The sequence below is a fragment of the Diceros bicornis genome, chromosome 28 (genome assembly GCF_020826845.1).
Source record: "Diceros bicornis minor isolate mBicDic1 chromosome 28, mDicBic1.mat.cur, whole genome shotgun sequence".
NCBI lineage: Eukaryota > Metazoa > Chordata > Mammalia > Perissodactyla > Rhinocerotidae > Diceros > Diceros bicornis.
The window spans coordinates 36469786-36484447 of NC_080767.1; the positions used below are offsets into that span (position 1 = coordinate 36469786).

Genomic DNA, 14662 nt, shown 5'->3' on the forward strand with positions numbered 1-14662 from the left:
CAGCTTTGGCAGAGCTGGCACCCAGTTTTCCAGAGTGGTTGTACCAAGCTACCTTCCACTAGCTGTTGTGAATATCCAGTTGCTTGCCTTACTCATAGTTATTACTTGACAGGCCCCCAAAGGCACTGGGGTTTGTGACTCCCAGACAAGATGTCTTCTATATGTTCTGGGAACTCTCAACCTTCTATCCTTTTCTGAAGTGAGTGAAGAATGAATGGCTGCTCCAAGTCCTCTCAAGAGTACTTGCTTTTCCCTCTTCCTTTGTAATCCTTGATGGGAATCCTTTATTTCAACATTCATTTAGCCCTTGGAGGTTGGGAAGGAGTTAGCCAGACATAGCGGTGGGGGTGGAGGGACTGAAGAACATTCCAGGCTGAGGTGAGGCAAGAGCACGTTTAAGTCTTCTGGAGGCCAAAGGAAAAAAAGAAGAGGACAAGTTTTCAATGGGGGCAGCACTGCCTACCTAGGGGATTTGGGAAAGGAGTGGGGGATGGGCTGCTGGTGTTTCAAGTCAAGACCAGGAGGGTTCTGGAAAGCAGGAACTGCTCCCCACAAGGAAATACCTCCCCCGCCCACCCAACGCCAAGAATGCCCCTGTAGAGAAACACAGAGAACAAGTAAAAGAAGTTGATCTTGATTGGAGGGTGGGTGGGAAGGGATGAGGCTGGGGGAGGGGAAATGGAGTGTGTGTCCCACTGTCATGTAAATATTCCCCCCCAGGCTGGGCGGTTCCAGAGCGGATTTAAACCTCCGTCACACGGGGCAGCCTCAGTTCTCAGCGCTTATTCCAGACACGCTGGTCCCCTCTTGGGTCTGATTCTTGGATTTTCTTCACAGCATGGCCCCCAAACGACAGAATTCGCTCCCGCCTCAAACGAAGAAGCCGAGACTGCCTCTCGCCCCCAAGCCAGAAGAGACATCGAAGACCTCTGTGAACTTGCCGAAGGGAGGTATGTCCCTACACTACATTTTCCTGGAGACTTAAGGGATTTGCAAGGATTGACTCAAGTGATTTTTTTGCCCGGTCCCTGTTGAGATGTGATCCCAAACTCCTCTGAAGGGGTTTAAGGATGAGGTGAGTGGATTATGTGAAGAAAGAACCAGAAGGAGTGAAACTGGGAGACCTGGAGCACATGGGAGCTCATCCCTGCCCCCAACCCTACACCAACACCGAACTTGTCTCCCCGCCCCCAGACTCACTCCTTGGGTTTTCTGTCTTCATAAGTGGCACCACTAGCCAGCCTGAGGCTCGGGGCACACATGTGATGCCTTTCTTCTCCTTCACCGCTCCACATCCCACCAGATCCCTGAGTCCTGGTGGTTCCACCTCCTCGATACCTCTCATATCCGTCCACTTCGATTTCCTGCTGCTGCTGCCTGCTCACAACTCTGGCCCAGATTACTGCCACCTCCTCCTCCCATCCAGCCCGAGCAAAACTGATCACGTGACTCCCCAGTTTAAAACCCTTCCTGGCCTTCCCACTGCCCTCGAGGTATAGACTAAGACTTCCGGGGCGCTCCCCTCCTGGCCCCTGCTGACCTCTGCAGGTTCAGGCTCCCTCCCACCTTAACCCTCTCTTCACCTCCTGGGGCTCTAGTCTCTCACCTGGGGGCCTGAACACCCACCCGCCCTCAGCCTGGATCACTGCCTTCTCCCAACCTGCACACGTCTCCTCGTTTTCCAGCTCTGCTGAAAAGTCACTTCTTGCAGGCATTCTCCTTTGAGCCACAGCTGGTGGGCTAAAGTTAGGAGCCCCCTTCTGCCCTTGGAGCACCCAGAGTCACCCCAGCCTGGCCTTTACATCGTTACATTGTAATTGTCGGTTTCATGTCTGCCCCTCCCCCCATTAACCCTTACCTTGGAAGTAAGGGCTGCATTGAGTTTTGCAGACACATAGTTTAGAGCCAGGCACAAAGTGGATTGTTTTGGTGATCAGCCCTCCCTGATGGAGTGGTGATGTGGTGGGGCCCTCTTGGGGTTGGGTTTGGATAGGTAGAAGGCAGAAAAGCATTGCCCTAGGAAAATGTGACAGCAAGCTGGCTCAGCACTGAGGGGAGGGGCTCGGAGCCCACGAATCTTTCTAATTTGCTGACTCGGCTAAGGTCGAGTCACACTTATGGAAGGAGCACTGGATAAGGAGTCCTCATTGCAGTGCTCCTGTGGATCTGCTGAGTGGCATGGCAAGTTTGACTTTACTGGGTCTCAGTCCATCTCCTTCCAAATGGGATGCAAAGACGTCCTGCCCCGCTGATGCCCCAGAGTGGTAAAGTGAGATGGCTAGGGTTTGAAACCTGGCTCCATCTGGCTGTGTGACCTTGTTGGGCAAGTGACATAAGCTGTGCTTCTTTCCTCTTCTGTAAAATGGGCTCAACGGTACCTATCTTTTAGGCGTGCTGTGAGGCTTAAATAGAAGTGAAACATTTAAGACAGCAATTGGCTGATAATCAGTGCTCTTGAGAGGGATAGTAAATTCCTTCCCACTTGTGAGCAGCAAAATGTGGATGAGTCCTCCTGGTGGCCTTCTGGTTATCTTCCTGGGAGAATTAACTGGACCAGAAGGGATCGGAAGGTGCAGCCATAGTTCTTCTGAGGTGGTTCACTGAAGTCCAAATAACAGCTCACGCCACTCCCTGGGCACTGAGGGGCCAGGCACTGTGCTAAGCACCTCTATCCCTCAGCCCTCCCAGCAGCAGCATGCTGTGGATAACCCCATTTTACAGATCAGAAAAAGGAGGCGTGGGGTGGGGTGGCTGTTGAAGGCCACGCTAGCTAAGATTTCCCGGTCATCTTGGGACACTGCTGCAGTGTAGGGAACGCCAGCACCTCTCTGTCCCAGTCTTTAAGCTATGGGGTTCTCCTCCTTCAAAGGAAGCTGGGAAGGAAAGAGGAGAGGGAGGAATTCTGAGAGTGAGTTGAGAGGCCTGGGAGAGAAGGCAGAGCTCCTAATGTTGCAGAAGGGGAGAGACCACAGTGGATAATGCACGGTGGGTGAATTATCTCTTGGTGTGTCCATGCCACTCCCTTGTTGACTGAAACAACTGCCCGTTTGCTTTCTCTTTCTCTTCCACTTCCTAATGTGTGCTCCTTGCATTCATCTTGAGAAGTGCTATAGGAGAGGTCAGAAAGGGGAGCAGATGGTTCTAAAGGCTGGGATGGTGGGAAGGAGCCTGGAAGCCCATTGCCTAATCAGAAGGTATTACAAGGCTCCCGGACCCCTGCAGCTGCGTGGGAAACACAGGTAGATCAGGCACTTAGGAGATACTCTGGGTCTCTGGTACTCTGGGTCCCTGGTACCAATCTGAGCAGACCTTGTGTATGAAAGCAGCAGCCCTCAGCACAGTGTTTTTCAGACTGTTTTATCCCATTTGTGGGTCACAAAACATTTTAGTGGAGTGCGACCTGCATTTAAAGAAAATAAAATAGAAGATTAAGAGTCACATCACACTTAATAAGGGTAAGCATTGTTTTTTTGTGTGGGTGTGTACCAGGTCCTGATTTCAAATGTTTCTCTTACTTTGGCCATTTTTTCCCGAAAAAATTGATAATCTCTGTCCTAGGGCAGTGGCTTTGTTAGCCACCAGCCTGGTTTAGAATCTTGGTTCGGCCACTTGCGTCAAAAAAAAGTTGAGTTTATCTATGAAATGAGGATATTAATACCTACTTGATATTTCATGAAGGTTAAATGAGAAAATGCATGTACTTGTCACAGCCTGTGGCCCAGGCTGTGGGCCAGGCTGTGTACTTGCTTCAGCAGTGTGCTAAGGGCTGGTATTTCTTTCCAACTCTGTTCAGTGATATCACAGTGTAGTAGGAAATTGTCCATGGTGAGCATATTTATATATCACTGAAATCAGCAAATGCTACAAATCAGGGTTTTTGATGTGTTTTTTTTATCTTCTGGGAGCTGGTTGTGAAACATTTACCAGCTTATCACTGGTGATGATAATTCTCCCTTTAAAAGGCCTGTCCAGTTGGGATAGGTATGAATTGAGCTGGACTCAGTTGAGAATGAGGTTTGAAGGGGAAGAATTAGATGAATTTCTGGGTTTGGGGGAAAGTCTCAAGAAGACGTTTTCTGTACCTGTGGACTGGATGCCAATTATTTCACATTTATCCATCACTCACCATGGACTGTCTTGAACCTTTAAGACATTGCTTGAGCTTTAAGAGCCAATAGTAAAATGTGAGTGCTGGAAGGCAAATAAATACCCTAACCCCAGATTCTGGTTACAAACGCCCAGGAGAGGTTTCAGGCTTTTTGTGGTCCATGTCTTGGGGCCCTGGAGGAGGGAGCAGAGTGTGGTGCATTTGCATTACCTGGAAAGCCTTATTTAAACAGAAGCGCCTCGGCCCTACTCAGTGGTTTAAGACTCGGCCTCTAATGCAGGCCTCCTGATCCTATCATCTCTGACGCCGTGAAGCGAACTTAACGCCGCCCACGCCATCCAGCAGTTGTGCTGCCTTCTTGAGATGCACGCTGCGAGCTGCTGGGGCTGGCGCTTAGCGGACTGTACACTTTCTTGCAAGTATTAGGCACTAAGTTGGGCTAAAAGCACCCGCTAATGAATGTGGCACTGCCCTGCCTTCAGGGGACTTCCACTTCAGTGAGGCCCTGCTTACGTGTCACCACTGACACAACGGTCCCATTTGTCAGCCTTTTTTGAATTTTATAATTTCGTAACAAATAGGTACAGAGAGGGAAAGTGACTTGCCCAAGGGCACACAGCCTGTTGGGCAGAGCTTGGACTAAAAGGTCGGAAAAGGCCCTGTGAGTGGTCTGGACAGCTTCGGGCTTTGCAAACAGGCCGGAGTGAGTGAGATCGGGAGCTTCCCCATCTGGAAAATAGGATGGAGGTGCCGCCTTCTCCCCCGAAGAGGGATGCCCCAGCAGTGTCCCAGGGAGCAGACCCCGGAGTGAGCGTGTTTCTGGGCCCCGACGAGAAGCCCGGCCACTACGAGGCCTGCACTTTCGGGGGGCTGCAAATCCCCCGCGCCACCCCGCGGAGAAGGGAAGCCGCTCCGCCACCACGTGACGCGCCCGCCGGGGGGCCTACGAGCATTCGGCGAGGCCCCGCCCCTCGGGCCGCCGCGCGCCCGTAGCGCGCAAATGTCCCGGGTCGGGCTGGAGAAGGGAGAGCGGGGGAGGGGAGCGCGGCGCGGGGGGCCGGCCCCGTGCGTCGCGGCGTCCCTTCCTCCCGCCTCTTCGCCAGGCCCTGTGTCTCCGCGCCGCGGCGCCGCCCCCTCGTCCCGGCGCCCCGGCCAATGGCGACGCGGCGCGAGCCTCTCCGGCCGGGGGCGGGGCGTGCGCGCGGGGCCTGGCGCGCCTGCGCCCTGCCGCCCGCCCCTCGCCGAGAGGAGGAGGAGGAGGAGGAGGTGGAGGAGGAGGCGGCTCGGGGAGAGCGAGCAGCGAGCTGGAGCGCGGAGCGTGAGTGAGGGAGCCCGCCGCCTGCCCGCCCGCCGCCGCCTCCCCTCCGTAAGCAGGAGCCCGGGCCGGGGCCCGGCACGCCGCCCCAGCCCCTCCCTCGTCGCCAGGCCGCGAGGGCAGTGCGCGCGAGCCGGGGGGAGGGAGAGCGAGCGAGCGAGCGAGCGAGCGCCGGGAGGAGGCGGCCGGACCGAGCGGGCGCCCGCGCGTGTGGCGTGAGGGGAAGCCGCTGCCCGCCCCCTTCGCCTTCCCTTCTCTCCCCCTCCCCGCTCCCCCCCCGACCGCGGAGCAGCACCATGTCGGCGCCGGCGGCCAAAGTCAGTAAAAAGGAGCTCAACTCCAACCACGACGGGGCCGACGAGACCTCAGGTGAGGAGCGGGCGAGGCGGGGGCCGGCCGCGCCGCCATCTTCGCCGCCCGCCGGCCCGCAGGCCGCCGGCGGGCCCGGGGCGCGCGGGGGCGCCGGGCGGACGGCCGGCGCGCGCCTCGGCGCCCTGTTTTGTGCGCGCGGGGCCGGGGCCGGGGCCGGGTGGCGCCGCGGCGGCGGCCGGCGCGGCGAGGCGGGGGCGCTGCGGCCTGCTCGGCGCGGGCGGAGGAGACCCCCCCTTCCTCTCCCCCCTCCCTCGCTCTCCTCCCCCTCCCTCCCTCCCGAGAAGCCTCTCTTTATTGTGCTCCGCCATGATGCCTCGCTCCCATCAGCCGCCGCCGCCGCCACATGGTGCGGCCGGACGCGGCCCCGCGCCCGGGCCTCCGCGCGGCTCCCCCTTGGCGCCCGGACCGCGGGCGGCGCCCCTGCGCCCCCACCCAGAGGCCGGCCCCGGCGCGGCCCTCGGCCTCCAGCCGGGGCGGGGTGGGGGCGCGGGGAAGCACGCGGCCGGCCGCGTTCGGGGCCCGGGCCGCCCGGGAGGATGCTCGGGCCGGCCCCGGGCGCTCCCCACGTGGGGCGGCCACCCCGGCGCGGCGGCGCGCGGGGCGACCTGGCGCGGCGGCCGGGGTGTCGGAGGGGCTTGACAATGGCTGGTAGAAAATCTCCCGGCCTCTTCCGTAGAGGCTTTCTCGGCAGGGGGTCTGCGAAACCCGGGATAGTTACCGGAAATGAGCTGCGCGATCAGGCCCCTTCACGCCCACTTAGCTTTGTAGGTTTTGTTGTCTTTACCGGACAAAAGGGCACCTTTGCCGTCGCACACCCCCTTTGCCTCCTCTCCCTTCTGTGCTTGGTAGTTTCTGACTTCAGGCTTGCTCCCCTGGAAGTGTGCTCCACGATCGTGTGGGGCCGCATCTGAGGTCAGGCCACCTGAAATTAGGTTGGAGGGGTGAGAAAGGTCAGGTGCGAATCCTGGGGTTCGTATTCTAAGAGGGTAAAGTCGAGTGTTTACGATGGCGGGGTAGTTCCCAGGGCCTTCCTGTCTCTGTAGGCGTATCTCATGTCTTCATTGTAATGGGTGTTGAGCAGTATTTTTAACTTTGTATAAAAAGTGATTCTACCATTGAGATAGGTAGTGGTCTAATTTTTGTTACTGTTAATGGGTTAGTTTCCATATTCTAGTTAACAGCTAGTGCTATTCTATGGCAGGTATACAATGTGATAAATAATAGGTATTAAGAATCTCTGGGTAAGGTTTATTTCTTATTTTTCATAATAGAAACTTTACCAGTTGGTCTCTTTCTTGTAATGGAACTCTTAAAAAGTGCTACAAACATTTTGAGTGGCCCAGCAGGTAGCGTGGTTTGTAGATAGTCTTAATTAAAAAGTAATTTGTCAGCTACAGTCATGAACACGTGGAGAGCATGCCTTGTAGTAGGCAGTTTAGTTTTTTTTTTAAAACAGGTTTATTGATATATTGCATATGACAGTGTTAACATCAAGAAAGCGAGTTAAATTTATCTTTTAATTAGTATTGAGTCTTATGCACCTTTTTCTTGCAGAAAAAGAACAGCAAGAAGCAATTGAACATATTGATGAAGTACAAAATGAAATAGACAGGTAAAGTTTTTCTTAATATACTTTGGAGAAGTTTTCTGAGATGCATCTTATGGTCTGGTAGTCATTGAAACTGGTCAAATAAATCTGGATCCGCTGCCTAAGTGGAGATGATTATGACAGTTGGAAATATTATGAAGATTGTGTTATTTTTCTGTGAAATATTTGTGGTCACCGAAAAGTTTTTGATGAAAGTACATTGACCTTGTAAAGATTGGTTTGCTTGCTAAGGGTACACATGGTTTGAATCATGGTGGTGGACTTCTCATGGTTTAGCATTATGGTGTCTGTGTTGCTCTGACTTGCCTTATAACTTTGTTACTCGGTTAGCAGCTTTTTTTTTTTTTTTTGACTTGATCTGCTTGAGGAAAACAGAAGTGAAGTTAGCCTGGTGGTAGAGTAGATGAAATAAATATACAGTGTTAGCAAAATGCTCAGTTTGGGCATTTTAATAACTGTCATTTATTGAGTGCCTATTGGTAAAGCAGATATGTTAGTTTTGACTTGAGTCTATAGCTACAAAAATCTAGATGATTTGGTTATTATAAATAGGTACTTTGCACTGCTCTAAAGCTAACAAGAGTCAATACTCTGCAGTCTCTGCAGTTTTGTGTTTGTCAAATACCGTCACTATCAACGTCCTTTCATTCGTTTCAGACTTAATGAACAAGCCAGTGAGGAGATTTTGAAAGTAGAACAGAAATATAACAAACTCCGCCAACCATTTTTTCAGAAGAGATCGGAATTGATCGCCAAAATCCCGAATTTTTGGGTAACAACATTTGTCAACCATCCACAAGGTATGTTATGGGAGAGCATCATTATAAAGGGTGTGAGCTGTCCACTTGTTAAAGACTAGAAGGGTCTTGGTTGAGACTTGGTCCATCATGTTGGGTACATGCAGAGATTGAAACACTCGGGGAAAGCTTGTAATTAATGCTTTCTGTTTATTTAGAAGAGATTGTATTCTGAGGATTTTGTTTAATTACTTGATAGAAGATGGTGACAGCTCTGACACTCTGAGCCATTTGGTTTTCAGTTAATAATAGATTTATGGAAACAAAGATGCTTACTAAAATTTGGTAAATTGTAAAAGGTGTCACTTAAGTTGCTTGTTAATACTTGTCTGTTGAATATTTGACCTGCAATTTGCTGGTCTAGTGTCCGCACTGCTTGGGGAGGAAGATGAAGAGGCGCTGCATTATTTGACAAGAGTTGAAGTGACAGAATTTGAAGATATTAAATCAGGTTACAGAATAGATTTTGTAAGTATCAGTAACTCATCTTGTTTGCCACTGTGGAAATTAACTTGAGGTTGGTTAGAGGAGCTGTTTGTGTTCATTTCTAATCCTCTAATCCTTTATTATAGTATTTTGATGAAAACCCTTACTTCGAAAATAAAGTTCTCTCCAAAGAATTTCATCTGAATGAGAGTGGTGATCCGTCTTCAAAGTCCACTGAAATCAAATGGAAATCTGGAAAGGTATTTCAGGAATTGTTGGGTAAAAATATCATTTTGTATGTTTTGGTTTAGTTGAACCATTTACCAATACTGGTGCTTTGGTAATGTGTTAAATGCAGGTCCTTAAAATAAAAAACTCTGGTGTGTTCAAGTCAAATACAATAGCTTGGATCTCATTATAAATTATAGTGCAAGTTTTTGAAAAAATGGACTACATTTTTTGGTTTTCTGCGTTGGTGACTGAGCTCTTCAAATGGCCGGCCACTTCCCAAAATCCATTTATGTCTGCATTTAATTAATACATGTATTTTAAATTATCATATTATGTTATGATAATGGTTCTTAAAGTGGAACTAATTTTATGAAAAAGCCAGATTTAGATGGTACTTTTTTGGGAAAAGCTTGTCATACAAATTTGACACCAGTTTTTGCAGACCTAGAACTCTAGGACTTCTTTCTCTTTACCTGCTGGACGATTTATAATTTCTTTTAGATAAGAATAGTAGGATAGATAATGTACTGATGTCCATTTTTTTCTTATGCTTTTGGGTTAAACTCTTAATTGTTTAAATTATAGGGAATTTAGGTGTTGTAAAGAGCGTATATCCAAAGTTTTTCCATCCATTTAGGATTTGACGAAACGTTCGAGTCAAACGCAGAATAAAGCCAGCAGGAAGAGGCAGCATGAGGAACCGGAGAGCTTCTTTACCTGGTTTACTGACCATTCTGATGCAGGTGCAGATGAGTTAGGAGAGGTCATCAAAGATGATATTTGGCCAAATCCATTACAGTACTACTTGGTGAGTTGAGAAGGTTGTTTTATTCAAGGGTACACTTGTCTCATTTGTTTGAAAATGGGTTTTTACAGTAACTTGTTTCTTTAAGGTTCCTGACATGGATGATGAAGAAGGAGAAGGAGAAGAAGATGATGATGATGATGAAGAAGAAGAAGGATTAGAAGATATTGATGAAGAAGGGGATGAGGATGAAGGTGAAGAAGATGAAGATGATGATGAGGGGGAGGAAGGAGAGGTAAAAGAAAATTTGGTTAAGTCCAAAAAGAAAATACGTAAAGAATTCAGCATGTTACTTTTGAGCTTATATATATTGTATAATGGAACTAACTCAACTAATTGTGTGTGTGTGGATTTGTAGAAAAGATAAGCTCTTTTGTTGTCCAATATTGAAGGAAATTTTGATAAGTTCATTGCATCAACCATTCAACTAGTTTTCCTTTTGAATAGTTTTTATGACTATTCAATCCTGTCCTTCCCTAGCCAGTACTTAATGAAAGTGATATGGACTGTGCAGCTGGTCAGATTCTGAGGAAATCTCCCAAATAAAAATTTGCCTGTTGTGGACAAACTATAAAATTCTTACAGTCAGAGGGGGATAGATTTGTTTTTGGTTGGATTATTTGGTCTGAAAGATGTCCGATGATTTGGTTAGTGTGGAAAAGTTAATTTATCTGAAACAAGATCACTGAGTCTTGCAGTCGAGATTGGATGCAGATTGATGTGTATGTTCATAAGATTAGACGTCTCCGTAGCGTGTTGCTGTGTTCTGTGGAGTCTGTCGTAGTCCGTAGGAATGTTGGGGAATGACCTTAGAATTAACCTAAAGATTAACTGCCCACTTTTTCTTTTGCAGGAGGATGAAGGAGAAGATGACTAATGGAACACTGATGGATTCCAACCTTCCTTTTTTCATTTTCTCCAGTCCCTGGGAGCAAGTCGCAGTCTTTTTTTTTTTTTTTTTTTTTCCTTTCCCCTCTTGTGCTCAGTCGCCCTGTTTTTGAGGTCTCTTTTCTCTCCTTTATACCATGGTTCTCAACATATTTTGGGGGGAAATGCTGTGAGCAGAATACAGTGGGAAAAGAATCTCTACCCCTTTCTGTTCCAAATTCATTTTTATCCCTTCCTGTCTCAACAAAAACTTTATGGAATCAACACCACCGTGCTCTGTGGGAAAAAAGAAAAACCTTCTGCTCCCTTAGCTCTGCTGGAAGCTGGAGGGTGCTAGGCCCCTGTGTAGTAGTGCATAGAATTCTAGCTTTTTTCCTCCTTTCTCTGTATATTGGGCTCAGAGATTACACTGTGTCTCTATGTGAATATGGACAGTTAGCATTTACCAACATGTATCTGTCTACTTTCTCTTGTTTAAAAAAAGAAAAAAAAACTTAAAAAAATGGGGTTATAGAAGGTCAGCAAAGGGTGGGTTTGAGATGTGTGGGTGGGTTAAGTGGGCATTTTGACAACATGGCTTCTCCTTTGGCATGTTTAATTGTGATGTTTAACGGACATCCTTGCAGTTTAAGATGACACTTTTAAAATAAAATTCTCTCCTAATGATGACTTGAGCCCTGCCACTCAATGGGAGAATCAGCAGAACCTGTAGGATTATTTGGAATTGACATTCTCTATTGTAATTTTGTTCCTGTTTATTTTTAAATTTTCTTTTTGTTTCACTGGAAAGGAAAGATGATGCTGAGTTTTAAACGTTAAAAGTGTACAAGTTGCTTTGTTACAATAAAACTAAATGTGTACACAAAGGATTTGATGCTTTTCTCTCAGAATGGATATACTTAATATGACTTTCCAAGTTTGACTTGTATAACATGTTGTCAAACTTTGTCACCCTAACTCCGTATTTTTTGATACGCACTTTGCAGGATGACCTCAGGGCTATGTGGATTGAGTAAAGGGATTTGAATCAATGTGTTAATGTCTCCATAGTTGGGAAATATCATGGGTACAATCTGTCATCAGTTTCTGAAAATTTTCACATCATTTGGGATACCAGATTGCTCAAAACTCAGTTTTGAGTATGTTGTACTCTCGATTTGTATCTCTAATTGGCATTTTAAAAAATGGGCCTTTATTTACCTGGATATAGTAATAGTGCCTGCCGCCACCATCAGACAGACCTGGTGCTCTAATGCCAAGTTACACACGGGGCAACTGCTGGCATGTCTTCATTGGCACTGTAAAACGTGGCCGAGGAGACAGGCTCTCAGAGTAAGAAGTCCGTATTGGTGGTAAGAAACTCAGGTTAGGAGTACTTTTGTCTCCAAGTACCGGCTATTTAGCATATAGCTGAAATGAGACCCATCTGTGTGAATCTGGGTGTGACAGTGGACTCTGCTCTGTCTGCTAAATGCCATTGTGCATAGAATAACATTTTGAGAAGCTACCTAATGCGTAAGCTTTTTAATGCTGTAAAATATAGTAGCTAAAGTTAAATGCCACTTTTTCAGAGATGAATTAATGGACAGCCTGGTCAAATTCAAAGCTTTTTGATGTATAAAACTTTATAAATGGAACTATTCCATCAATAGGCAATGTGACGAAAACCTGTCTAGATGGGTAGTCTGTAATTTCTGCACAGGTCTCTGTTTAGTAAATACATCACTGTATACCGGTCAGGAATCTTGCTCCAATAAAGGAACATAAAGATTTTTTTTGACTGGGGTCATTCTCCTTGTTTTGTAGAGAAATGTTACTTTTGAATTTAGATGATAAGCTAGTATTTTTGTGTTTTGTTTTGTGTTGTTTGTGTGCATAATGATTGGGAGCGGGGGTAAACTGCTCTTCCAATAGTTTAGCAGTAAGTATAGCATAGGTAACATCTACACGGAAAGGTATGTATGAAAGTCATGGACAAATCCCTATGTTACTTGGAATGTAGTAAGTTCCTGAAGGGATTGAGTGTTCTGATTTTGAAGTCTCAACATTTAAAGGACTTTTCACTAGGAGAAAAAACCAGTAGTCACTTGAATTAATATTAAGTAAGCCTGTGATTTTTGTTTCATAAAGTTACAGCTTACCCAAACTGGTTTTTATGTGCTGGTGAGATTGTAGTACTGTTAGGTTATAGGTCACATTTAACCAAATTTTATAATATTTCTTTGTTTTGGGGAGTGGTAAAAAAAACTAGGAACCCCTAAAGGTAATTTCCTCCCAACTATTGAGATTACCTTTAGATCCCCCTGTGCCTGCAAATCTTCTGGAGTGCCAGGCTGTGAGAAAGCAAAGTGGGCCCTTAGTGTGCTGGAGATGGGCTACAGAGGGGCTGATGTGCTCTGTGCCCAATTGCAAGAGGAGTTCTTGGGCTGGCCCTTAGGCAAGTGTGTATTGGGAAGTGCCAGATGAATGGCTCAAAGCTCCTTTGGTACAAGGACATTTAAAAAGAGAGCAGATAGTGGCTGTTTGGGGAGTTTCTCTAGGAAGAGGGAGGACATCTTCCAAAGCTGTGCCATACTTGCCTTGTGAGGGGCACTTAATAACTTCCATGAAGTGAGCCACAGAGGACAGTAGGTTGTCGCTACATTTAATTTCAAAACCTTAAGGAATATTCTATTTTAGACCATCCCTGCAGTTGAAGTTACTTGTCTCCAGTGATGTCCTGATTTCTAAAAGACTTAACCTTACTGCCTGACCTCCGTGACAAGCCCTTAACTGTTTCACCCAACTCTGGCTCTAAAGTGTAGAGTTTAAATGGTCCACAGAGAACCCAGGTATCTTGTCGGCTGACATTTGCTTTACCTCTGGCTTACTTCACTTGTATCAGCTGTTTGGCTGCTAAAAGCTATGAGGTTTTGACTCTTGATGGATTTTGGGGGCCTTTTAGAGGATTCAGAGGATTCCTAGACAATTGTTTCTGGATTAATTTGGTAATCTTTATCATTATTGCTTTATAATACAACTGGTTTCATGGCTTCACTTAGTCCCAGAAACAGTTTTTCTTTTTTGTTAGATTTTGCTATGAACTCTTTATGGCTATTGCCAAGAATGGAATTCTATTGCAAAAAGTGAAGACTCGGGATTTCCTGAAGATTGAGACAAGTTCTCTAGGAGATGAATGAATAGCCATTTCAGTTGTTTAAAGAGGACAACATCTTAGCCTTTTGAAAAGTCTATCCCCACCCCAGCAGTGACCATTCCCATTTGAATATGCAGCTGTGTTTATGAAGACTTACAAGTTTGCTTTTTAACGAGTCTGAGGGAAAGGACTGCAGTTTTGTGATTAGAACAAGAATACAGAGGACTTTAAAAGTGGAGGGTGTGTGCCTGTGTGATTAGTTGGTGACCTTGTGTACTCAGATATTACCCAAGAGAGGCAAATGGAAATGTAGATGGATTGAGATTTGCAATATTGAGAAGAAAAAGTGTATAGAAAGGGAAGAATATTTCCTATGTACCCTGCTAGGAAGTTTTAGGTTCCTTTCAAGTTGATGTTGATGCAAGTTCAACAGCCAATTACCTGTGGAATTGGTTTGCACTATTCACTATCCACTGGATGTTGAACGTGAACTTCAGTTTCACGTAAGAATTGCAGTTTAACGAAGTACCATCACCATCAGACATAAGACGCAGCTATCTGGTCAGACCCATCCATCAGCCCAGGACTTGGTTTCCCTGTAGGTTTGTCCAGCCTGGGGTTCATTAGGGAAGATGGATGGATTCTGCTACTTCTCAACTCCTTTCCCTGAGTGACAGGTGAGGCAGTGAGACACTTCACAGCAAACTTGGGAAATCATTTCGAGTTCTTCCACATAATTCAGCTTAATTCAGCTTTCTGGCTGTCGCAGTGGATAAATGATCCTCAAGATGGGACATAGACACCCTCATGAAAGGGGGAACTTTGCTAGTTTGATTCATCGTTTTTTCCTCAAACCTATAACCTGCAGTCAGAAACTGATAGTCTTGGGCCGGCCCTGTGGCTTAGCGGTTAAGCGCGTGCTCCGCTACTGGCGGTCCAGGCTCGGACCCCGGGCGCACACCGACACCGCTTCTC

General features: G+C 47.1%; 2 protein-coding genes across 3 annotated transcripts in view; one reads left to right on the top strand and one right to left on the bottom strand.

Annotated features, from left to right (window-relative positions):
• DYNC2I2 (dynein 2 intermediate chain 2) overlaps nt 1–14662 on the bottom strand; it is an 88885-nt gene that overhangs the window by 35276 nt on the left and 38947 nt on the right. The gene's annotated exons all lie outside the window — the stretch shown is intronic.
• On the top strand, nt 799–11420 carry SET (SET nuclear proto-oncogene). 2 transcript variants are annotated; one of them, XM_058524220.1, is made up of 8 exons: nt 799–950; nt 7350–7407; nt 8062–8204; nt 8566–8669; nt 8774–8887; nt 9496–9666; nt 9752–9898; nt 10517–11420. In XM_058524220.1, the coding sequence occupies exons 1-8, from the start codon at nt 839–841 to the stop codon at nt 10538–10540; spliced, it is 873 nt and encodes a 290-aa protein (XP_058380203.1). In that variant the 5' UTR covers nt 799–838; the 3' UTR covers nt 10541–11420. The 2 variants fall into 2 exon arrangements, with proteins under 2 accessions (XP_058380203.1, XP_058380204.1); XM_058524221.1 differs by lacking the exon at nt 799–950 and adding an exon at nt 5413–5792.

Coding starts and splice junctions, on each gene's coding strand:
- SET (XM_058524220.1), top strand. CDS start 839: ATGGCCCCCAAACGACAGAATTCGCTCCCGCCTCAAACGAAGAAGCCG. Junction 7,408..8,061: donor GTACAAAATGAAATAGACAG/GTAAAGTTTTTC, acceptor CATTCGTTTCAG/ACTTAATGAACAAGCCAGTG. Junction 8,888..9,495: donor TCAAATGGAAATCTGGAAAG/GTATTTCAGGAA, acceptor CCATCCATTTAG/GATTTGACGAAACGTTCGAG.